Source organism: Siniperca chuatsi, linkage group LG22 (genome assembly GCF_020085105.1).
Source record: "Siniperca chuatsi isolate FFG_IHB_CAS linkage group LG22, ASM2008510v1, whole genome shotgun sequence".
NCBI lineage: Eukaryota > Metazoa > Chordata > Actinopteri > Centrarchiformes > Sinipercidae > Siniperca > Siniperca chuatsi.
In genome coordinates this window covers 3,178,492-3,204,274 of record NC_058063.1, presented here as the reverse complement: position 1 = coordinate 3,204,274, position 25,783 = coordinate 3,178,492, and the positions used below count along the sequence as shown (strand labels likewise).

At 39.8% G+C, this 25,783-nt stretch overlaps 1 protein-coding gene across 1 annotated transcript; it reads left to right on the top strand.

Annotated features, from left to right (window-relative positions):
• Positions 1-24,299, top strand: slc1a1 (solute carrier family 1 member 1). Its single transcript, XM_044184624.1, has 12 exons — positions 1-304; positions 3,614-3,754; positions 9,003-9,095; positions 9,298-9,412; positions 10,479-10,521; positions 10,670-10,765; positions 11,200-11,384; positions 13,104-13,211; positions 14,986-15,108; positions 15,339-15,533; positions 19,268-19,402; positions 19,518-24,299. Exons 1-12 carry the CDS (start codon positions 205-207, stop codon positions 19,756-19,758), a joined length of 1,575 nt encoding a protein of 524 aa, XP_044040559.1. The 5' UTR covers positions 1-204; the 3' UTR covers positions 19,759-24,299.
• The last annotated feature ends 1,484 nt before the right edge of the window (positions 24,300-25,783 follow it).

Here is a 25,783-nt window from a genome sequence, read left to right as displayed (position 1 = left end):
CTCTCCAATACATACAGACACACTCCCTCCCTCACACCATCGCTGGCCATCAGCAGCGTCTGACGGCTGCATCCTTTGCTGTAGCAACGCGGCTTCTCTATCCTCCACTGCGTCGTCTGCATCTGACATCCTGACTGCAGGAGTCTTTTGTGTCTCCACGGGAGCCATTGTTGTTTCTCCCTTTTTGGAGGAAAAAGCAACACCATGGACATGATGGGTAACAAAGAGCGACGAGGCATGAATTTCAAAGGCTTGCTGAGGAGGAATTGGCTTCTAATTGCCACCGTTTTATCAGTGCTGCTCGGTATGTGTAAGCCCCTTAATGTCTGCTCATGTATGCTGAGAGAATGAGATGCTTTAATCATTGCATATCTTCATTGCTGTTTATGTGTCCATCCCTCCCTCTGTGTTTTACCATTCAGTGTTGCTTTCCGCTACTGTCACTGTTGAAATAAATCAACCTCTTTTGCATCAGCTGGCCACTGCTTGACTAAACAGCAACAGTAAATGCTAAATGCGTGTTAAGGAGTACATGCATTGTATTTCATCAATATATTTCATAAAAGAATGGAGAACTGGTACTGAGTGTGGTGTTGTAGGAGACCTCTGTCCTCTCCCCCTGTGTCTGGACGTGTCTCAGTCAAACGTGACTGGACTGAATGGACAGCTGATGCTGGGTCTATGTGAGGAGTCCCAGCACTGAGGCACCACAGCACAGTGCATACAGCACAAGCTATCAGCAGGTGTTTGGGTTTGAAAAGGGTTAAGATGTTTTTAATTCAGTTATTAGATGTATTTTCTTTTCATATTACAGGTTACCTTGAGCTGCATGGCCTATGTTAGATTAATCCAGACAGAGTTGATAGTATCCACTTACATTTCCAAACAAATTTAGATTGAATGTATATTAAATATTATATTATTGAATAGTTCAACAATTTTTGGAATTACGCTTATTTGCTTTCTTTCTGTGTGAACTGGGAAGATCAATATCAATCTCATGTCTGTGTGTTAAGTACAGCGCTGTAGCCAGGGGGCAATTAGCCTGGAGATGGGGAAACTGCTAGCCTGGCTCTGTCCAAAGTTCAAAACTTTTACCTTGCAACACCTCTACAGGTCACTGATTAACATATACTTCATTATTTTAATCTGCATGTAAACAGTAATGTAAAAAGAACAATTTGTGGTTTCAAGGGGAGTTCCATGTTGGAACTATTTCTTGATAAACAACAGTGTATCTATCCGCCCAGCACTTCAGTATTGCAAGATACGATCTGTGAGCACAGGTTTTGGTCTATGTACAGGCACAATGGTACCAAACCAACCTTAATGTGATGACAAGACTGTGGAAAGTCAGTGGGCTCAGCTGTTGTTCTAGTAAATAATTACTACTGAAATCACATTTCTGTTTGAGAGCTACGGTGTCCGACAAGGGCAAATGCAGTGCAACTTAAGAAAACAAATGCAAATAGATAAAACACAAGCAAATTAAAAAACAAATGCTCCGCATTTAGAAAACGCTGCAAAAACACACAACACAACCAAATACAGAAACACGCTGCAAACACAAAACGACAACGGAAGTGTTTCCAGAGGACACTAAAAAGGTTTGTGACTCATGATACTCTGTATCATCTGTTCATTATTTTTATTCATTTCGTTTAGTACTGTTTCTCCACTTTGCGCATGCGCAGTCTGATCTGCAGCGTGCACTTACTTCGCGAAAGCACGCAGATTTAAAGAAAAAGTTTGTAAAGTATTTTTGAAACTGAAAATTAAGGTAAATTTGAAGGAATATGAAAAAAAAAACTGGTGGGAAATTACTGTAATAATAATACCATGCTCATCAGTAGTGACAGATGGACTGTAGCCTGTTATGAATGTTGGAGTGACCAAATGCACATAAATAGTATTTCCTACAGCCTGCAAGGTTTCCTGCATTAAACCCACCAGTGAAATTTTTTGTCCTCACATATAAGTTTTTAGGCATGGGAGTTTAGACAGTTATCCTGGGATGCACTGCGAGGAGACAATAAAGCTCCTTGATTTGACATGCTCAGGTCGTACAGCGGCATCTTGTGACCACGGTCATCAAAGCAGCTTCATTAGTGATTTAATACCTGTGAGATAATTTGGGGATGTCTTTCCAAAACATAGCCTGTCAACTTTTGGTAAGTCAGTTCTATTTGTGACACCCCCCCAAAAAATGTGATGATGTGTGATGTGTAACTTTTTAAACCCTTGTTGGCCACCGTAGAGAACAGATTTAAAAAAAGAGAGATTTACTGAGCTTTAGAGGTGTTGGTAGGTGTATTGAACTTTGGACAGAGCCAGGCTAATGAGTCTTTTGTGGAATTTTCAGAATGTATTTTTTGTATTTTTATAGATGTTTTCATGTACTGCAGGTGTAGGGCAGAGGTTATATACAGCGGCAATAAAGTCTGTCATCCCTAGTTTAACCTTGATGACCTCACTTTCCATCAAGCCTCCCAGATTAGTTTATTATTTCCTTATTGTATTTATTTATTTACTTATTACTTTAAAAAGGACATTTTGCTGCTTTCTGGTCATTTGTAGCTTTGAAAGAAAGCAGCGTTAAGGTACAGGTCTTGATTTTGTCATAGGACCTAATAGTTCCCAAAATATCCACATTTCTTCCATCTCACTGTCATTGTTTTAAACTCAGCACAGTTCAAAACATCATCAGTGGGCTGGGAGGAAATTGCATTCTGTCTGGTGCTGTTATAAAATCATGGAGTGAGTCTTTATGATTGCAAGCATCATAATTGCAGCTGTGAAGTGAAGGAGAACACACAGTGTGAGTGTCCAAAATCAGACCTAGCAGCTTCCGGACCTGCAGTTGTGCAACCTGTGTAAGAACAGCAGTTTAGACTTGTAGCTATAATGTGCTGATGTGCGCCACCTACAGGCAATGTGAGGTTCATTAACTGGATATTTCTGTGGAATAAGGAGGTTGATTCTAACCAGGCTTCAAAAAGAGAGATGTGGCATGCAGAGGCCAAGAGTCTTTAGCTACGCTAGCAACTCTATGAGTGACCTACGTCAAACACATGGGGCAGATTGGTTTTGCTTAGCAAATTTAATGACATGTTGTGTTAAATCAAGCAATATTAAATCATGGATGATCGCTGAGCCTGTTTATGTGGGTGTCTGGTAGATGGATTTGTATTGTCGGGTTGAGAGAGACAGAGAGAGAGAGAGAGAGAGAGAGAGAGAGAGAGAGAGAGAGAGAGAGAGAGAGAGAGCTATGTAAGTGGAGCCACTAAGTTGCGCATCGAGCTAAATCAGCTGGGGAGAGAGAGAGCGAGATCATGGAGATATGTCTCGGTGCTGTGCTATAGTTATAATTGCAAATGATTATAAAAAGAAAAACAAGGAAGGATATTTATTTATTTAAAACTGATTCCAAGGTATGGCAGCTGTCATTTAAGTGACATAATACCAATTTCAGTGTTCTTAATGATGAAGTTGCATTGTGCTTGTCCGATGAATATTTGCAGCCTTCATTGTTGTCTGCTCTGTGATCCAGGGACTTCATTCTTTCCTTCAGCTGAAACCAAGAATTCTTTATGGTTTCTTTCTCTTCTTTCAGGTATCAGTTTGGGCGTTGTGGTCAGAGAGTATGCGTCTCTCTCCCATCTCCACAAGCAGTATTTTGGCTTCCCAGGAGAGATCCTCATGCGAATGCTGAAGCTTGTCATCCTCCCGCTCATCATTTCAAGCATGATAACAGGTAAGCCTCCAAAGTGTGAGAATATGCTGCTTTTCTTCGTCTTACATGAAATTAAACTGATTATCTTTGGGGTTTCAACTTTTGTTTGGACAAAAAAACTATTTGAAGCTGTCATCTTGGGCTCTGGGGACTTGTGATGAACATTTTTCACTATTTTCTAACAATGACTAAACAATTCATCAGTTAATTGACAAAGAGAATAAATATGAACTGATAAAAAGGAATTAGTTTCAGTCCTACTGGACAGTCACAAATTTGCAGGCCAAGAGAAGTTGCTCGTTGCTGAACTTATTTAGCCCCTTGCTATTTCGCTATGTCGAAATAAAATAATATTAAAAGACAAAGAGAAATGTATTGTATGTAGCTGCTACTAATGCCCTGGCACAGCTAACACTCATGCTTCAAAACATCTGGGCTCTCTGTCACAAAATATAGCCCAAAGTTGCAAAAATCTTGGTGTCATCTTTGACAACAACCATGAACAAGCATGTTCATACAGTTGTCCAATCTTGTTTTCTTGATTTCTGAATCTCCAAGATCAGTTCATTTCCATCCAACAGAAATCTAGAGACTGTCCAACATGCTTTTATTAACTCTCATTTGGACTATTGTAACTCTCTCTACACAGGTCTGAGTCAACAGAGTTTACATAAATTACAGCTTGTCCAAAATGCAGCAGCCAGACTCCTCACCAAAACTAAAAAAAAGAGAGCACACTACTCCTATTATAGCTTCTCGTTACTGGCTCTCGGTAAATTTTAGAATTGATTTTAAGATATTATTAATATCTTTTAAGGCCTGCTCTGGATTTGCACCCCAATACATTTCTGATCTTCTGACTCCATACGTGCCTGGTTGGAACCTGAGGTCCTCAGCCAAGGCTCGGCTAGCCATTCCACAATCCAGGCTTTAGACCAAGGGAGACCGGGCCTTTTCTGTTAGGGCCACCACTCTCTGGCACAACCTCCCTGAGGTGATCAGACTGGCAAGCTCCATATCCTCTTTTAAATCCCTCTTAAAAACACACTAAACACATCCAAAAAACAGAGCCCACCGCTTGCTGGGGGTTGAGCCTCTTGGCAGTCTGAATGTATGTGAGCTTCTTATGGTCGGTCCAGACAACAAATGGTTGTTCTGATCCTTCCAGCCAATGTCTCCACTCCTCCAGGGCCAATTTGACGGCAAGGAGCTCCCAGTTACCCACGTCATAGTTTCTTTCAGCAGGGGATAGGCGACGGGAGAAAAAGGCACAAGGATGGAGCTCCTGGTCAGGTTCAGATCATTGAGACAGGACGGCACCCACTCCAGTGTCCGAGGCGTCCACCTCTACTATGAATTGTTTAATATTTTGAAGGCATGTTCCATCTCTGGAGACCAGGTGAAGTGCTGGGCTGGAGAGGTGTGTCTAGTGAGAGGGGTAGCCACATTGCTGTAATCGCGAATGAAATGGCAGTAGAAGTTGGCAAATCCCAGGAAACGCTGCAGCTGCTTACGTGTAGTTGGTGTTGGCCATTCTGCAACTGCTTTGATCTTCTCTGGAACCGCTTACACCTTCCCACTCTCAATGATATACCCCAGGAAAGATACTGACTTCACATGAAATTCACACTTCTCAGCTTTAATGAAGAGATTGTTCTCCAGTAACCTCTGCAGAACCTGCTGGACATGGGAGACATGATCAGACATGGTATGGGAGAAAATGAGTATGTCATCCAAGTAAACAAAAACAAAGTGGTTGAGAAAGTCTTTGAGTGTATCAGTCACTAGGGCTTGAAAGACAGTGGAGGTGTTCGTGAGTCCAAAAGGCATAACCAGATACTCAAAGTGACCCAGAGGTGTATTAAATAAAGTTTTCCACTCATCCCCCTCCCAGAAATGAACCAGATGGTATGCGTTTCTGAGAACACTGTAGCTCCATGGAGAGGCTCAAAGGCAGAGTTGATCAGAAGGAGAGGACACTTGTTCCTCACTATGATGTGGTTTAACCCACGATAGTCGATGCATGGCCACAGTGATTTGATTGTGAGTGATTCTTCCCCATGAAGAGGGTGGGGTGGGGTGGGGGTGGAAATGTCTTTACTCACCAATACCCCCACAGTTATTGATGAGCCAAATCTTTTGGCCGTACGGGACAGGATGGTTGTCCAGTCTGATAGCCAAAAATATAAGAGTCAAAGTTACTAAGTTCATCACAAATGGCCAACTTGTCCTTTAATACTTCATTCAACCCGTTCAAAAATACTCCCATTACTGCCTCATCATTCCATCACGTGTCAATAGCCAGGGTCCTAAACTTCACAGAATAATCTGCTACGCTTTTGGCACCTTGGCGGAGGTTTAGCAGCCTCTTAGCAGCATTTCCCCTGTGATCTGGGTGGTCAAACACATTGCATAGCACAGACACAAATGAATCAAAAGCTAGCATAGCCACTGGTTGGTTATCATTAACTGCCTCTGCCCAGGCCAAAGCTCATCCTCTCAATAATCCCAAAATGTGATGAACCTTAGATTGGTCTGTGGAGAAGGTCAGCTGTAACAAAACAGGCTGGGAGAAGCTGTAGGAACAGACTGAGAATCTTGAGTAATTAATATGGCAACTTGGGCAGACAACTGAGACAATTGATTTACCATGAACTGGCTTCGCTCGGAGAGTGTATGAAGGAGGTGTTCATGTTGTCCCAAGCGTTGTCCTTGGTTAGAAAGAACCTTCTGGAAGGAGGAGACGTCGGGGTCGGAGTCTTCTGGGTCCATGTTGGCCAGATCGTTCTGTTGCGTTTCACAGAGATAGCTGGACCCAAATGCTCAAACTCAGAGAAGGGTTAGTTGGATAAGAACACCGTTTATTAGAGTTCACGGAGGGGAGGGGGAATGAGTCGGTAAGCCGGTGGAGAGGAGAAGAGAAGCAGGCAGAGGGAATGGTTCCATGAGTTGTGGTTGAGTCTGGCATGGAGAGGTGGTTGCAGACAATGGAGACAGTCACGTGGATTCCGGGAATTGTTTGGTGTGGCAGACAGCGGAGCAGACAGGCAGGAGTCTTCAACTGAGAGGCGAACCTGAGCTCAGGATAACAACGGGTCAGACAGGAATTCAAGCACATGAGGCAAACACACAAGACTAGGTATCTTTGGCTGTTCTGTTACCGCGGAGGTTAACTGATGATCTGGCGAAGACTGGAGTGAAGAGCCAGGGTATATATACTGCAGAGTTTTGATTGTGGAGTAGTCTCAGGTCTGCAGCAGGTAGAGCCAGGTGGGTGGTGATTGACAGTGGAATCAAGTATGGAGCGCCACGCCCAGACAGACACACATACACACACACACACATCGACAGGGAAAAACCCATCAGGGGACTCACAGGAACACAAGGAGGGGGAAAACACAGGAAAGCAAGGAGGAGACTTGCAGGATCGTGACACACGAAAAGTGCTACATAAACAAAGTTTATTATAATGCAGCTGCATCAGATTGATCTTGCTAATTAAAATGTAACTGTGTTTGTAGATTAATTTGTGCATTTTGTTCCATTGTTTGTCCATGACAGCAGTTCCTGTATTGGTTGTTGTTGACAGCGAGAATTAGTTTTTTCCACCTGCACTTCCCTAGAGTTTTCCCCACCTGGGTACCATTATTTCTCACTGTGTGCCATAACTTACTCAGAACTTTGACAGGGGTGCCATGATGGCCTAAAGGTTAAGGTTCCGACCATGAACCACAACGTCCACATCCAGCAAGGGACCTTTGTTGCATTTAATTCCCAACTTCTATCTTTCCTTGTTTCTTGTCATCTCTCCACTGTCGGCGATTGAATAAAGGCTTGAAATGCCACAAAATAAATAGAAAAAACAGCTTTGACAAAATAATCTTAACTCAAGGTCCACTTACTATCTTTTTTTTTAGCTTTCATCAGCATCTCTGTCTTCATCAAGTGATGGACATCATGGCTGAACTAATTTAGTGCTTGGTATTTAGTACTTTGTAGTCAAAGAATGGAGCTCACCCCATCCTCATAATCCAATATTATGAGGATGGGGTGAAGCTCAGGAAAAAAGCGAGTAAGTGGACATTGAGTTCAAATTATTTTGTCAAACTATTATTTAAAAGCCCTTTTTAGTAAAGCATTCTATCTATGATAGAATGGACAGAAAATGTATGTCATCATGAATGTCAACATACATAAATAAAAAAATAATAACATTAATGTGTTTAACCTCTTACTACCCACCCAAGTTTTGCAGTAGTATTTTTTGATCATTACACCCTTGCAAAAAACCTGACATAAGGTTTTCAAGGATTTATTATATAACTGGACTCTCAGAGTGCTTTGATGGTAGGGAGACACCATATTTTTAAGGTTCCAGATATATACTCTGCTGTGCATTGTACCTGAATTATTTTCATGACAGGTTGTTCTTTTTGAAAAGGACCCAAAGAACCAAAAAGACAAGTCCAATCAATCATTACCTGTATTACATGTTCATATTTATGTATTGTTACACAGTAATAGCAGTCTGTGACAATTCAACATAGTGCTAGCGTCCTGTAGGCAGAACAGAGGGTGAAATATGGTTAATAATTAAGTGATTTTAGAAGAAGTTGTCAATTTTTAATTCAATCAAAGCACATTATATAATCCATATACATTTAGCAAGCTACAAAATAACATGCCAGGCTTAGCTGAATGTACTTATTCAGCTTTACAGCTGCTACTTTCATGTAGCCACTTGGCCTAGGATCCCCGGCTCCTCCAGAGAGAGTGTCGAAGTGTCCTTGAGCAAGACACTGAACCCCTAACCGCTCCCGATGAGCAGGTTGGAACCTTGCATGGCAGCCTCTGCCATCAGTGTATGAATGTGTCTGTGAATGGGTGAATGTTGGCATGTGTTGTAAAGCGTTATGAGTGGTCGGTAGACTAGAAAAGTGCTATATAAATGCAGTCCATTTACCATTTTATGACTGACCTACTATCAGAGTGCAGCCTCTATGCCGAAATGTCGTGTTGATGTTCTCATCACCTGTCTATGCCATGACTGCTGGTTGAAGTTTTAAAGGCCCAATCTGTTAAATTTATGACCAGATAAACTGTTGTATAAAAGAAAAATGTTCACATACAAATGTGAAGATTTTGAGTTAGAGCGATTTTGTGCGATGTTCAACTGATCAGACTTCAAAATCTCAAGTCTTGTCTTTTAAAACCTGGTGGGAGAATCTTGTGGTTTACATTTCAATTAAACAATTCAATTTGTCCACAGGTGTTGCAGCCCTGGACTCTGAGGTATCAGGAAAGATAGGTCTGCGAGCTGTTGTTTATTACTTCTCAACAACAATCATTGCAGTTATTCTTGGTGAGTTGATAGTTTCCCTCTCCTGAGCCCGTCTTCACTTCTCTAGTTCTCAGTAACACTGTATTTAAATTCTCCTGTGTATTTCAGTTGCTTTACAGTTAAGTCACTCAAATGGTGTTATGTAAAAGTGGTGGTTGATATGAAACCTATTGTATGAGTTATACTGTCATCACAGCATACTGACCGGTGTCATCCTTTGCAGGCATTATTTTGGTGATGACTATCAAACCAGGAGTCTCTCAGACAGCTGAGCACATTGACAGAGCCGGGACCACACCCAATGTCACAACAGTTGACACACTCTTGGACCTCCTAAGGTGATCTCCCAGCCACGTGATGGAAATTCCCATAATAATGAAGCGTCCAGTCATTCAGATGTTGAAGTGAAAGAGACTGCAACCATAGGTCTTTCCCCAATAGTTATTAATTAATTAATATTACTTGTGGTAATCAGTCAATAATCATTTGTCACCTCTATTCTGTCATGCTTCAAACCAGTTAGTTAGTACAACGTGTCGTTCAACCACATCAAAAGGCAAAAGTGTTTATACTTGTTCTGAATAGCCACAGTCGAATGCAGGGGGAAAAACCTGCCATCATAGTCTCCTCCAGGCTGAATCCCAGTGCCTCCCCATCTCTCTGTGTCTTCTGCATGTCTTCGTAGTCTCAACACAATGAATTGCACAAATGGAGAAAATGGCACTTTTGGACAGTTTCTAATCACAAGCATTCTTGGTGTTACGCTAAGTCGTACACACGAAAAGTGATGTTGTGTGAAGAATGAAAAAGAGAGCTTGAGAGAGAAGTGTTTGTGATCATGGGATTGTCTGTTTCAGAAAGTTGCGTCAACTCGAAATGTTACATCAGCTGGGATAGTTGTCTACTCTGAAAGTTACGTCAACTTGAAACGTTACCTCAGCATGGAAAGTTGATTCGGCCGTCAGAAAGGGGTTTTCAGGTGCTGTTAGATGATCCAACAAGTACTTTGTTTGTAGCATACTGTGGCCTTTAATTCCAGAGCTAAGAGGTTCACATATCCAACCTTCAGTTTCTTGAATTAAAGGCAACTGCTTTTGTTGAAAACAATGTACAGTATGTACTGAAAATTCAATTCCCTCATAACTTTCTATTGACAAAATCTTGGCAGCCTTGAGGAAGGCATCTGCATATACTGTAACTGATTTCAGTGTTTTAGCTCCATTACTCAAAACAAAGGTATCCACATTCACAACTTCTTTATGAATATGAAAATCATTCTCTCCCGGATTTTGACTTACATAAAGAGTCGTTGCAATGACCCATCTGTCAAAGAATGATTGTAGTACACATCATTATCTTCTGTGTCTTTCATTTACCTCCAATCTTGTCTTTTCCCATCAACAGAAACATGTTTCCAGAAAATCTGGTGCAGGCTTGTTTTCAGCAGGTAAGAGGCTTTGCACATCCATCATTCATACCTGTTCCACTTTCTACCCATGTTTAAAGTGTCATTTAAACCTGATCTGGTGAGTATATAGTATGTAGCCATGTGAACGTATCTCTGATGTTGTGAAATGTGACCAATTACACTCTAGTACAAGACCAAGCGCATAGAGCTGGAGCCTTCGAAAGTTTCAGCTAACACCACCACAATTCCACCTCTCGCAACTACTATCATGGCAGTGGTAGAGGTAGGTGTGCACATTACTCTATTCTGTTCATCTAGATCAGTCAGTACCTTAATGCTTTTAATGCATTGCCTTGTTTGTCAAGCAAGAAAAGCTGCAATTGTACCAGAGTTCACCAGTGTATTCAGTGGAGAAATCCATTAACATGATTGTTGGGTTTTGATCTTTACATGACAACAGTGTGTCCTTGTTGATCCATCTGCTGCACTTTACGTTTCATGTTTCTGCACCTGGCAGCCATCATCTGATCTAAATGCATCAGAAGACCCAATAATGAGTCATAAATAGCCATGGGTCATTGGGCTGTGATCCCATAGAGAACATTTGCACAGCTCATCACTGTGTCTTTAGAGTAAACTAATGTGGTTGTGAAAGCAGCTTTCTGTCCTGGTCTTGGTTAGCTGAATGAATCGCCTCCTTGTTTCCTCTCTTGGCAGAATGTAACCAGGGACTATAAAATCATCGGGACGTATTCAGATGGAATCAACGTATTGGGCCTTATTGTGTTCTGTGTTGCTTTTGGCCTTGTCATTGGAAAGATGGGTGAAAAGGGCCGTATCCTCCTGGAATTTTTTGATGCCCTGAATGAAGCAACCATGAAACTGGTCCAGATCATTATGTGGTATGTATGAAAGACTGATCCACAGGTACGGGGTTCCAAAGGGAAAAATCTTTAAAGCTATATGGTGGACTGACAAAAGAATGACTCCTTAAGTTCTACATGGGACTAAAACTTAGACCTAAACTTGGGCAGCACCCAGTTTTTTAAGATCCAGCCTGGCTGAACCTGACTTATGCTGCCAAATTTGAGACACCATGTTTTTCCTTTCTCAAAGACGAAGTGATATGCTTGCTTTAGACTGACAAAAAGGTTTTAACACTTTTGACCTTGGGAACAGTAGTTTAACGAAAACAAAATCTTAACTTAAGGTCCACTTACTAGCTTTTTCCAGGGTTTTCAATTGCATCTCATGATGTTTCTCACCAGATGGAGTTATTAGGATGGGGCTACAAATGCCATGTGCTGAGGAAGACAGTGAGTTTTAGAAAAAGCTAACAATTGTACCTTAGGTTAAGATATTTTTTGTCAAATGGCAATAATATTTAATAGACCAACACATAATATGGCACTGTGGCCCACCAGTACACGACACAAGTAGTTCAGACTAATTAGCCAATAAGCTATTTCTCTTAGGTTACGTGTTTAGTGGCAACAGCATTGCACAAATTACATCTAACTACCAGCATGTGACACTATAGCATAACACAAAATAAATTATTTACCTCATCTGCAGTGGTTGAAGAGGTATTGAGATCCTTTACGTAAAAAAGTAACAATACCACAATGTAAAAATACTCCATTACAAGTAAAACTCCTGCATTCAAAATGTTACTGAAGTATAAGTACATAAGTAGTATGAGCAAACTATATTTAGTATGAAAGTAAAAGTACTCATTACTCAGTTCTTGCTACTCTATGTCAGATTAGGATTGCAATTTCTAGACTGTTTATAGAGTAGTATTTTTTTAGAAGTTGTCACAACAATGTCCTTATAATGGCCCTTATAATCATTAGGGATTTCAGAAGCTCCCCTCTAGCTACGTTTTTGTTAAATTTCATCCATTGCCAGTGTTAACATCCCTACGTATAGCGTCATGCAGCAACACTACTAGTTTAACTACATTTCCCAGTAGCTTTCAGGTAGCATAGCTATTTTCAAAATAATGTAATGTTTTCAGCAACAAGCTCTTTTATATACTAAATAGTGGGATAGCCTTGCTACTTTCAATAAAACTTTAGTGTTGCTGTATTTATCAGCTCCAGCTCTGATCAGCAGGAATGTAACCATGACACCCGGGTGGACACGCAAATTTCACCCCTTTTCCAGTGCGACTCTTTAATCTGTTTCTATATACCTTTCCACTGGGATTTTTCTAGCTACTTGTAACACATTTCAATTTGGCACAGTCAAAAAGAGAAAGTATGTAATAAAATTTCATAAATTACATTTGAAAATGTAAACCTGTCCAGAGCTTAATAAAGTAAGCACAATAAAACACCTAATACCAGGTCAGGTTGGATCTTTGGTAGATACAATAATCAAATACATTTTTAAAACCAGCAAATATTCACATTTGAGAAGCTAGAACCAGTGAATTTTTTTGATTTTTTGCTTCATAAAATGACAAAGTATTAATAGATTATTAGAATTGTTGCAATTTTTCTGTTGATTGACTAATCAATTAATCAACTCATCATTTCATCTGTAATCCAAATGCACAATATTTGCTATATTCTTAGATTCCTTCCCCAAAGGACTCAAACTTTATGTTTTTTCAGCTACATGCCAGTAGGGATCCTGTTCCTAATTGCTGCGAAGATCATCGAGGTGGAAGACTGGGAGATCTTCAAGAAGATGGGTCTTTATATGGTGACGGTGCTGAGTGGGTAAGTCCCTTACTCTGTATCCGCCTGTTCCAGACACTGGGATTTATGGTTGGCATTTGGGCTGATTCTCCCTCCAGTGATACAGTAAAAGCTGAGCTCTGTGTAGGCACTGATAAGGGCCAAGGACATTTAAAACTGCTCAACCTGCAGATGCAGTAATGAAAGCTTCCCTCATGCCTCTAAATCTAAGTGACACCATTAAAGACTGTACAATAAATCCCTTCCAGTTAAGTCCCAGGGTTAGTCAAAGGCTCAGAGTGCTCCTGTGACAATATGTGTGCACAATGTTCACACTTGCAACATACAGTGCCTATAAAAAACATTTTCATGCATTATTGCTTTATGACTATGAATCACAGCAGATGTAATTAAGAGGTTTTGACATAATCATCAGAAAGACTCTTTAATGTCAAAGTAAAGTGAAAAAAATTGCCTTTTTGTAAGCACTGTAGCTGAAATCTATTTAAAAGTAAGTTCGGTCAACTGACATTTGAGCTTGTACTCCCTTAATTCTATGCCTTGGTCATTTTGATCAGAATCTTCATACTGGAAGTAAGGTGTGAAGTGCACTATAGTCATTCCAAAACTGCAGACAGTGATCACATTCTAAGCCAAAACTTCACTGTGAAAATTCCACGCTCTTATGTGAAAATGCACAACACTTCTGGGATATAATAATTGCATGTGATGTTGATTTGAAGAGTATGATCTACCAGCTGTCACTCAAAAAAGTGTCTGCTGTGATGCAATGTAAATTAAAAATGATGTAATTCATGTTCATATTTCTAATTTCACACCTCACTTAATTTCATGCGTGTTTGTCATGTGAAAAGTCATTATTATTAAATAGCTGTTTCCCAATAACTACTATAATTGTGCATTGTACAACTTAACAGATAGCTTTAGTTTTGAGAAACATTATTCTGTTGCAGTTTTTCACTGGGTTTGAATATAATCAAATGGAGTATTTGTTCAGGCCTTGAAAACACTAAATAAGCTCACATTAATGTCAGCCTATACTGATAAAAAAAGAGTAAAAGAGAATTTGTTTCATCTGTACATGAACAGAAATGTAAATACCACCGATTGGTGTTGGTGGTAGGTATTTTTTTTAATACTTTTGAAAGAGTCAGGCTAGCTGTTTATCCCTGCTTCCAGTTTAATACAAAGCTAGGCTAACTCCTCTGTATCTAAAAGAAAGCAAATAAGCTCATTTTCCAAAATGTTGAACTGTTCCTTTAACAGTCGCCCCAATGGACTGTTTAAGCCCAATGAGGTGCTGCAGTAAGCTTCAGTAGAGTGGTTAGTTTCTGAAAACTGAAGCTTAGATAAGTTTGTTCTATATATGATTATAAATGATGCTACATAACATTTTAATAAGGAATGGGCTGGAAAACACAGAAACCTATTCTTTAAATTTGACATTTGTACCAAAAACCATGTGAAATCCCATGTCATTTTCAACACGTACTACTCCATGAGTGATTCTTCTGTAAGGAAAACAGTATAAGCATAGTGGGAGTGCATCATATTGATTATAATTACATCGTGACATGACAATGTGCACCCAATTCAGAAAGCTTAATTCTTCATGAGGCAACTGAATAATTAATAAAAATGATATTAAACTAAAAGCACTTTTTTTGTCTGATGATTATGGAAATATGGAAGTGTATCTATTTCTTTAAAAGTCTAATATTGTGCTTTTTTATACAATATATAGCAATTCCCCTCAAGTACATTGTTCTATAATAATGTCTGTTTTGTCCCTCAGTCTAGTTATCCACGCCACCATCTGTCTGCCACTGATCTTCTTTGTCATTGTGAGGAAGAACCCATATACATTCACATTGGGAATGGCTCAGGCCCTGGTAACAGCACTCATGATCTCCTCCAGGTCAGAATCCACTGAGCTCTTCACTCTGCTTGTAAAGTCAAATCATATTCCGTATATTTTAAAACTAACACTACTTATGCATACATTGCCTTAAAAGCAACATAAAGATAGTTATATATTTAACATTAGGACCACAGGAAATTACACATTTTCATATTTATGAATCAAGACCCTTGTGTGCCAAGACATAAGGTCACAGTAATAAAGCCAACCGCTGTCCTGTCTTCCAGCTCTGCCACCCTGCCCGTCACCTTCCGATGTGCCGAGGAGAACAATCGCATCGACAAACGGATCACCCGGTTCGTCCTCCCAGTGGGTGCCACCATTAACATGGATGGCACAGCGCTCTACGAGGCGGTGGCTGCCATCTTCATCGCTCAGCTGAATGACTACGCTCTGGACGTGGGCCAGATTGTTACTATCAGGTACGTCATAGTTGCTTAGGGGCACTCCTAACTGCAGATTATGATACTATAAAATAGAACTTATGATACTATAAAATACAACTTATGATACTATAAAATACTACTATTGTTGAGCAAGGTAGAAATTTCTTCCTGACTCCAATCATACCTTGTCTGGAAAACATAAAATACTGAAGACAACAGGTAAAACAACTAACACGTAAAAACAAACGTGACATCATGGATAACATCCACAGTGTGCATACCAAGGAAGTTATCACTGTATATATATATATATATATATATATATACACACATATACATATTTAGATAGTAATATAATTATCTAAATGTTAATATAGAAGTGAAGCAAACATCAAAAAACACCTACACTTTGGTGTCTGATGAGTCATTTAGACCTTTAAGTAGGTTGTTAGATGCATGCAGAAACCTTTCGTTAATGCATCAGAGCTAATAAATGCATTTCTTTCTCACTCGTTGGAAGCTACATTGCAATAGTCTATGCTAAATTACCAATGTTCACCCTTCCATTTTGAAAAGCCCCACAGCCACTGAGTTAACAGAAAAGTGACATTAATCAATAGCATAAGAATTTGAACACTTGGCCAGTGTTAAATCATGATTAGATCATGGTTTGGCTTAAAATAACCACTTTGTCCAGTCTGACAAAAATAAATAAATCTTATGGTCTCAAGGGCCACTTAAAGCTGGGGTATGCAATTAGCTAGGTTGTGGGTTAGCAAACTGTCCCTACAGTTGCTGATGCGAAGTTAACAGCCAGAGAGGACGAGACGGTTTCCAGCTCCAGACAGCGATACTCACAACTGCCCTGCTACTATAGCTAATATCACAACAACAGCATATTTTGGTAAACTAGAAAGTAAGCTGAATGTCCCTGGGCAAGTCGTTTAACGTTACCTGACACACAAATCATGGCTGAATTAATGTTTGTTTGTTTCAATTCAATTCAATTTTATTTATATAGCGCCAATTCATAACAGAAGTTATCTCATTGCGCTTTTCCTATAGAGCAGGTCTAGACCGTACTCTTTATAATATTAATTACAGAGACCCAACAAATCCCACCATGAGCAAGCATTTGGCGACAGTGGCAAGAAAAAACTTCCTTTTAACAGGCAGAAACCTTGGACCAGACTCAATGGTGAGCGGCCATCCACCGCTGCCATGTTAGGTTTTGGGGGGGGGAATAGTAATTATAGTGTTAATATTAATAAATTAGTAATAATAGGAATGACAGCTATAGGAAGAATACAAGGGCAGCAGGCGGTCCACAACCACAGATCCAGACTCTGCAGCTCCGGAGGCAGAAATACCTGCTGAAAGCGACAGAAGGAGAGAGGAGAGAAACGAGAAAGCGCAGAACTATGGGAGAGAGAAGATGTCGAGTTAGTAACTTGCAGTAATGGGATAAAAATGCATACAGATGGAGAGGGCGAGAGAGGAGGAGGAGAGAAGTGCATCATGGGACGTCTCCTGGCAGTCTAGGGCAATAGCAGCATAACTAAGGGCTGGCTTAGGACTCACCCAAGCCAGCCCTAACTATAAGCTTTATCAAAGAGGAAAGTCTTTAGCCTACTCTTAAATGTAGAGATGGTGTCTGCCTCCCAAACTCAAACTGGGACCTGATTCCACAGGAGAGGAGCTTGATAACTGAAGGCTCTGGCTCCCATTCTACTTTTGGACACTCTAGGAACCACAAGTAACCCTGCATCCTGGGAGCACAGTGTTCTAGTCAGATAATATGGTATTATGAGATCCTTAAGATATGATGGTGCCTGACCATTAAGAGCTTTGTAGGTGAGGAGAAGAATTTTAAATTCTATTCTAAATTTTACAGGGAGCCAGTGCAGAGACGCTAGTATTTCTCTTATCCCAGTTCTTGTGCTGCTGTATTCTGGATCAACTGGAAAGTCTTAAGAGACTTATTCGGGCTGCCGGATAATAAGTAATTGCAGTAGTCCAGCCTAGAAGTAACAAATGCATGCACTAATTTTTCGGCATCATTTTGAGACAGGATGTGCCTGATTTTTGCAATGTTACATAGGTGAAAAAAGGCAGTCCTTGAAGTTTGTTTTATGTGGGAGTTAAAGGATAAATCCTGATCAAAGATAACTCCGAGGTTCCTTACGGTGCTGCTGGAGGCCAGGGCAATGCCATCTAGAGAACTATATCTTTAGATAATTTGTCTCGGAGGTGTTTGGGACCAAGTACAATAACTTCAGTTTTGTCAGAGTTTAACATCAGAAAGTTGCAGGTCATCCAGGTCTTTATGTCCTTAAGGTGTGCCTGAAGTTTAGTTAACTGGTTTGTTTCATCTGGCTTGATTGATAGATATAATTGGGTATCATCTGCATAGCAATGAACGTTTATGGAGTGCTTCCTAATAATACTGCCTAGAGATATATAAGGTGAATAGAATCGGTCCAAGCACAGAACCTTGTGGAACCTTGTGACTAACTTTGGCGTGCACGGAGGACTCACTGTTAACAATGTTTCCCATTTACAGAGTCAGGGCTGTGTACACACACCAAATTTTATTTTTTTCAGCGCGCACACTGAACGGACAGCCAGCGGAACGTAAGGAGATATTTGCTGAATTTGACAAAAATACATGTATTGGATTAGAATCGCGTACCCCACCTTTAAATGGCTTTTTTTAGAACTTTCAACCCCATCTCACCGTCTCCATCAGCAGGTGGAGTTTGCACAACTGTTGATATGGAGAGTCTCCATGAAAGTTCAAGGTCTTTACTCAAGGTCCACTCAGCTTTTCTGGGCTCTCAACTGCATCTCATGGTCTTCATCAGCAGATGATGATGATGATGCGTGCTCTACCGCTGATGAAGACCATGTGATTCTGTTGAAAGGTCTGGAAAAAGCTAATAAATTGACCTTGAGATTTTTTGGGGGTCAGAGTACAATGTAACTGTAAACACTCTACCTGGTAATGGTTAGGTAAAGATTGTGGTTCGGGTTTAAAAAACTACGTGGTTAAGGTTATGGAACCTTTGCAGTCATGCATTAAAGAAAGTACTATTTGGTTAAGCTTAGGGAACGATCATGATCATGGTTAAAAGAAATTAGAGTTTACTGTTCATAGAAAAATAAAGTAACACACTTTGCCAACTCGTCCATCCACCCCAACCTTCTCCCTACGAAGTTTTGAGGCTCTATAACAACATCATGCAAGTTCTGCCTTTGCTCTTGACCCTCAACAGTAGTAATTTACATGGAGTCTAAAGGGCTTTGTCAGTTAAATGTAAACCTATGTCACTTTTAGGCCTTTGAACAAATACCTGTTGCTGTCATTTTTTTGGGAGGACAGTCTCTTGACTTCCAATGAGTTCCATTTGAGGCAGGACTACGCACATCCGTATGCGTAGAGATGCCCTGTGTAAAGCTAAAATTGTAGCTTAATTTGATATACATTGTTTACTTTGCAAATATTGTGCCCTTGTAATGCCCTGTATTATCATTATTATTATTATTATTATTACTACTATTAATCTACTGTTTTGGTACATACTGCATGTATCTCAGTAGCAACAGTTCTTCTTGCTCACACTTAGGTTACTGATGGTCTTGAGAATTTCAGTTACCTCTTGCTGCCATTTGGGGCCACTAATGTGCAGATTTCTCAGATGTAGCTTTAACATTTCATTTCTGCATGTTATTATGAAGAATATTTATGACATTGTGTCTCTTTGTTTCAGTATAACAGCAACAGTTGCCAGTATTGGAGCTGCAGGAGTCCCTAATGCTGGGCTTGTCACCATGGTGATAGTCTTAACAGCTGTTGGATTACCTGCAAGTGATGTCACTCTAATAGTCGCTGTGGATTGGCTGCTGTAAGTTTATCTCTTGACCTTCTATCTGGACTGTTTTCCCTACCTTTCCTACTAAAAAGTTTGAATTTTAACTTAAGAGCGATGCTGTAGATTGACTTTGAGTGGTGTGTTTCAGGGACCGATTCCGTACTATGATCAATGTTCTTGGCGATGCTTACGGAGCCGGAATCGTCCAGAAACTATCCAAGAGGGAACTGGAGAGGATGGATCTGACATCAGATGTGGACGTCGCCAACCCCTTTGCTCTAGAAGCCACTTTGGATGACGAAGAGTGCGAGAAGAAATCCTACGTCAATGGAGGCTTCACCGTCGACAAGACAGATGCAATCTCCTTTACTGAAACCTCCCAGTTTTAGCCTCTGGCTGGCTCAGAGGAGCAGAGAAAGTGCCACGCTGCTATGGATGTAAAACGGAAAACCTTCCATCATGTATCAGCACCATGACGAGAGAGGAAAACTATCGAACCAGACCCATCCAAGCTCAAACATCAGCAATAGCAGCCTCCGTTAAGCTTATCCAAGATGATCACCCTTCATGTTGGACATTTATAACCACGACTAGATTAAAGTGCTTCCTTCTTACACTCAAATTGTGCCAAGATTAAGAAAAGTCAGTTTGCTTTTGAATACGAGCGTGTTCTTTCTTGCAAAGATGCACTCATAGGAGGAGCTGTTTGTGTGTGTGTGTGCACGAGGACATTATTTTTGGTTGTATCTGAGGTGTGTATGTATTTTGCAAAAAAAGAAAATTCAATTCAACACAAGTAAAAACAAAACAATAACCTGAATTTGAAATTTTAAGCCTACTTTATTTAATCCTTGATTAGACAATTATTTTCTAAAATGTCTGAATGATCTATTTTGTGTGGCTGTAATGCACTGCTTGTATATCTATCTGTATATTTAAACTCTGCCAAACATATAAAGAGGTTTTTCACCAAGTTGCATGAAGCAATACGTTAATCGCTGGCTGCAGACTGATTTTTTATGGAGACTTTACAGAGACTGGAGATGGTTAACAAAGGCTTATGATTATGGAGTCACTGAACACTGTGAAATTTGTGGACATTTTTTCAGAACCAAATCACTAACATTCATTGATTTATTGCAAAGTATAACGATCATAAATAGTATGTGTTTAGGCAGCATGGGCACATAATAGATTTATGTGTCAATAATAATCAGAGTGTGTCTTTTCATCCGGTGAACACAATTTTTCATGTTATAGGCATTTTTGACATGAAAGGGCTTGTGCACATTTGGACAGTAAAGAATAGTTAAACATTTTGGGAAATACACTTTCTTGCCTAGAGTGAGATGAAAAGATCAATGTCAATCTCATGTCTGTGCGTTAAATATGGAGCCAGACTAGAGCCAGGAGGAGGTTAGCTTGGGTTGGAGGAAACAGCTAGCCTGGCTTACTCCAAAGTTCAAATATACACCTACTAACACCTCTTAAACTCTAAAGTCACAAATGTTGGTTTTTACATTTCTATTTGTGAACAAATTAAATAAATGAGATATAACGTGTTAATGAGTTTTAGAAGTGTTGGTAGGTGTATTTTTGAACTTTGGACAGAACTAGGCTAGCTGTTTCCCAAAATGTTTAGTTAATAGTTAGCTAAGACAGCTTTTTTTCCCCCAAGGCAGCTGCTACATTAAAAATCGAATGTTAACCAGGATTGGAAAATTCAGAGCAGCAGTGTCATTTATAACACCTCAAAATGAGCCAGCCCTTGACAACATCTGATTTGTAGCCATTGCTATAGTGCTGCAAACTGGTACGGCGCCTTGGAGCATTTACTACCGGGTTGCGTGGAAACGATACGATGCATCAAAAACACTGTATAATAATTACATAACTTTATAGGCACTTTGTGCAGTAATTAACTTGACATGGTTTGTCTGAGCTGCATCTTTTCTTATCATTCTGTCATGCCCATGATAACCGGATAGTGATTTTGAACTTCTGAAAGTAGGTCATCAGTTCATGAGGTAATCTGCCCGCATCATCGATGTAGTTACTCAGTATGATTTTGCCATATTTCTGTTACTTTTGCATGTAGCTAGTTAGCATGAGTAAGCAACAACTTTTGAGTTTGAGAGATCTTGAGATTTTCTGAGGAGGAGGTAGTGAAGATAAAAGACCTAACGTGTGTTATAATAATCAGATGTTACACTTTTATTTTTTCAGTCGTGACACCACCATCTACCCTAATTAGCTGGTCTGCAAGTTGTCAATATAAAAAAATGGTCTGTAGTGCAAAAAAAGGTTGGGAACTGCTGCTACAGGGAAATTATGAGAGAAACTGCTGTAATAGCTAACTAGCAAAGCTATACAAAACTGTATTATTTATTTTTTTGGATACTACAGTATGCTTTTGCTACTTCCAACCTAGATGCCTAGTTAGCTCCTCACTAGCTAAATGTGGCTGAAAGGCACCCAAGACCGCAACTCAAAATGTCAACCATGATTGACGTTTGTTAGAATTTCAAATTTGATTGACCTTGGTGATTGGCTAGCTGCACTGCTAGAACACAACATAAAAATAAACAAGGCTATATGTTTAAAACTGGGCTTGTGGCCCTTAAAGGCTGCAATGTTCATTATACAACTCGAGAGTCGGACAAAGAGGAAAAGCCATGAGGCCATTCAAATAAAAAAGGTTTATCCCCCTCGGAGCATGAATGTGCTCTGGTACTAAAATGATTAGTTGTTTAATCATAATTAAAATGTATTTGTTGATAGACAGAAAAATAATTGATTGATATTTGATTTGTGGATTTTAGACACGTATCAGGCAAAAACCTTTGCTGTTCCCAACTTCTGAAATGTGCTTTTCTTTGTTTTATATCATTAGAAGTTGAATGTCTTTGGGTTTTGAACTGTTTGTCAGACAAAACAAGACATTTAAAGATGTCACTTTGAGCTCTGGAAAATTGTGATGGGCATGTTTCATTGTTTTCTGATATTACTTAGACTAGAAGATTAATCAAAGAATAAATTTACAGATTAATAATAAAGGTAATAATTAACTGCAGCCTAAATGTAATTATGACATATCTTTTGTACAAAGCTGACATTTAGGCCAAGGATGGTGTAATTGGAAAGGTAAAGCAGTGTCCAAAATAGAAGGGTTCATCTTTAGGGGAGAAACAATGCGTTTAGTAAATTTTATGCCAATCTAGCCATTACATTTTGATAGTTCTTGTGTACAGGTGGGAATGTGAGCCTGATGATGGCAACAATCTGTATGTTGTCAAAGTGTTGGATGGACAGACATTGCTTAGAATGTTAATGACAGTTGATGGCTTTGATGCAAATGCCACAAATGATACAAATGTCCATACTTATAGTAATGCTCCCTGGCTGCACTGTTGCTTGTGATGCTCACAGCTTGTGATGCTTGTGATCTTACGCTTTTTTCTAAAATGTATGTCCATGTCTGTAACTGAGAGCTGTGTATTTGACTCCATGCAGCAGCTGCATACTATGATGCCTGCACATGCCCTGCAATAAGTGGTGTGGAGTTGTTTAAATGGTGGAGTCATCTTGAAGAATACTTGACATGGGACCAACAGTGGTATCGCTGAGGGTTTTCTGTGGTACAATTTATGCTATATACAGAATGTCTGAATGTATGCAGCCAGTGTTCCCAGTGCTGGTCCCATAATCACTGTTCCCACCATGATAATCAATCATTGTTTCTAGGTTGAAGTAAAAGTGGTCCTTTTTTGCTTGGTTTACTTTCCACCATCGCTAGAGTCTGATGTATACCTTTCCAATCTCCTGGCAGAAAATACAACAGCAATCCATTGTAACACAACTCAGTGACACTCATGTTATCCATCACATTCTAATGGAGGGATGTATTCTAGAACAACAGACAAAGCAGATCTACATAATCTACATTCATTACAAGACAACTACAAGCTTCTACTACTAGTTTGTTGCTTAGATTGTGGTAGAAATGAAACTGCCAGCGTAGTTCACAGCACAATATCATACTGCACGATGTGTTCCATTTGAAGTTGGAAGTCGGAAATTCCCTGCTAGTTAGACATGCTAATTTTAGTGGTCCAGTTTGGAAAAAATCATGTGAGAAATACCTGTGAGATTTTCTTTAGTTTGCGTAAAGTACTGCACCCAAAAAAACAGCTAATGTGTCAATACTTGTACAATGTAGTAGATAGGTTGGTGTAGAAAATTGACAACTGCAACAGCTACTCTTAAACATTCCTTGCTAGGTAGACATGCTAATTTCAGTGGTCCAGCTAGGAAAAAATTCACAGAAGAAACATTTTGCTTGGTGTAAAATACTGTACCTAAAGCAACAGCTAATGTGTTCACATTTTGCAATGTTAGTAGCTACCTAGCATAGAAAAAAATAGCAACTGCAAATGCTATTTTACCTTTCAGCTTTATCCTTAACCAAGTATCATTGGTAGAGGTCATGGAGTGTTGAATAATCAAACTTTGTCTATTTTCAGAATAATAAAAATGTTCAATAAAGTAACGTTGTTTACAGAGTGTTGTCAGGTTTAGTGTGATTTCAAATGACTACATCATTGGGGATAACATATCTTGCCTAAGTTTCTTACTTTACTAATTTCCAAATCCATTGTGTCTGGAATGCAGTCTAAGTATCAGTGTTTTGATTTTAGTCTTCCCTACACTGCCAAAAGGGCCATATTTGAAGTAAAACTTGGGTTTTGAAGGTGCTTGTTTGTAATTCTATACTGATCAGAGATGACATGCAGATAAGCCCTTGCAAATCAGGTTGTATTCTACATTTCAAAAGCACACTGGCATCAACCAACCCGTGTACCTACAGTATGTGAATCAACATGTACTACATTATGTGTAACTGCAAGCAAATAAAAGAAAGTTGCTAATTTTTTGTCTGATTCTGTTGTTTTCATTTTTGGCAGCTTCTAAGCATATCCACCATGATAAAGATAAGATTGGCGTGGCTAGCTCCTGCTGTAAGGCTGTAATGGAAATGCATGTCATCACTGCTTGGCTTGGCATGCAGTGTTGTGCATGAATGCGCTCAGAGAGCTCCGTTCATTGAACATGCCCATCTTTATGGTGAACTGAATGTATCTGTTTGCAACTAATGAACGTGAATGTGAGCGTCGTTAACTCCTGCGAGAGTTAACGATGCTCACGTACTGTGTTTTTCAAACTTTGTAAAGGAAAAAAAATGGAAGAAATGAATGTAAACTAGTTTATTTTTTTGGTACTGTGAATTTAGTTCAAAATTCAAAATTGTAAACTATGAACGTGAACTAGTTCATTTTAATCTGTGTGAACTTAACCTAGAGCTAGCGCTTGTGAAGTGTGAACTTGCACAACACTGTTGGCACAGCACAGCCAAAGTGGACCAACCTGGGCCCTTTAAAAACCCTATAAGCTACAGTCTCCTAACACCTTCACTGTCTTTGGAGACAGCAGCCTCTGCTAGTTCCAAACTGTCTATCATTTGTCATGACCCGGCTTGTGGGCCATAACAAAAACGGGACAGGTTTACAAATTTATTACAAAAAAATGCTAAACAAAAAAAACAAAAAAACATACTGACATTTTGAGGTGTGTTAATCAGTGGTATCAGGATGTCAGCAGATGGGCGAGTGGTTGAGTGATGAATGGAAGTGTTGTATATTATAGAAACTAAACTACTAACAGGGCCAACCAAACAATAACATGATGCCGGAGGGATGACGGAGAGATCGCGGACTGGACAGCCAGATCTTAAGCACCCATGGGAGACTGGCCAGGTGCTCCCAGTTGCCCTGATTAACTCTGCCCACCAGGACCTGCAGGCAACACTAACAGACAGCAGCAAGGGGAAACACACACACAGCAGGCCTTGCTAAAGCAGGAGGGCCGTCGCAAATTATTTAAAGACTTTTGTTAAAACTGACCAAGAAAACGAACGACAAACTAAAAAATCTGCACTGCCACGAAGGCCTATAGCTTGACTGCTTATTACACCAAAATAGATTTCTGTTTCAGCAGCCATTCTGCAATAGCTCACAATGTTCCTGATAGAACCGGTGCTTAATGCCTTACAGTCATAGTAAGGAGTTATTTCTCTGATATATGGCAGTAGTTCACACAGAGCTGCATTGTCGTAGATACAATTTGCTTTTAATGGCCTTTGGTTGATTTACCTGAGGACTCTGCAATGTCAGCTTGATAGATTAACAGATAGGGACATATGACGTCAAGCTCATACTACTGTCTCCTGGTGTTCAAACTGAGACATAACAACAAGTTTGAATTCTAAAAGGTTTATTTGAACATAAAACACTATTTTGCCAGTCATTAATACAGGGTGTGTGGACAAAAATCAAACCACTGCAGTGAAATACTTCT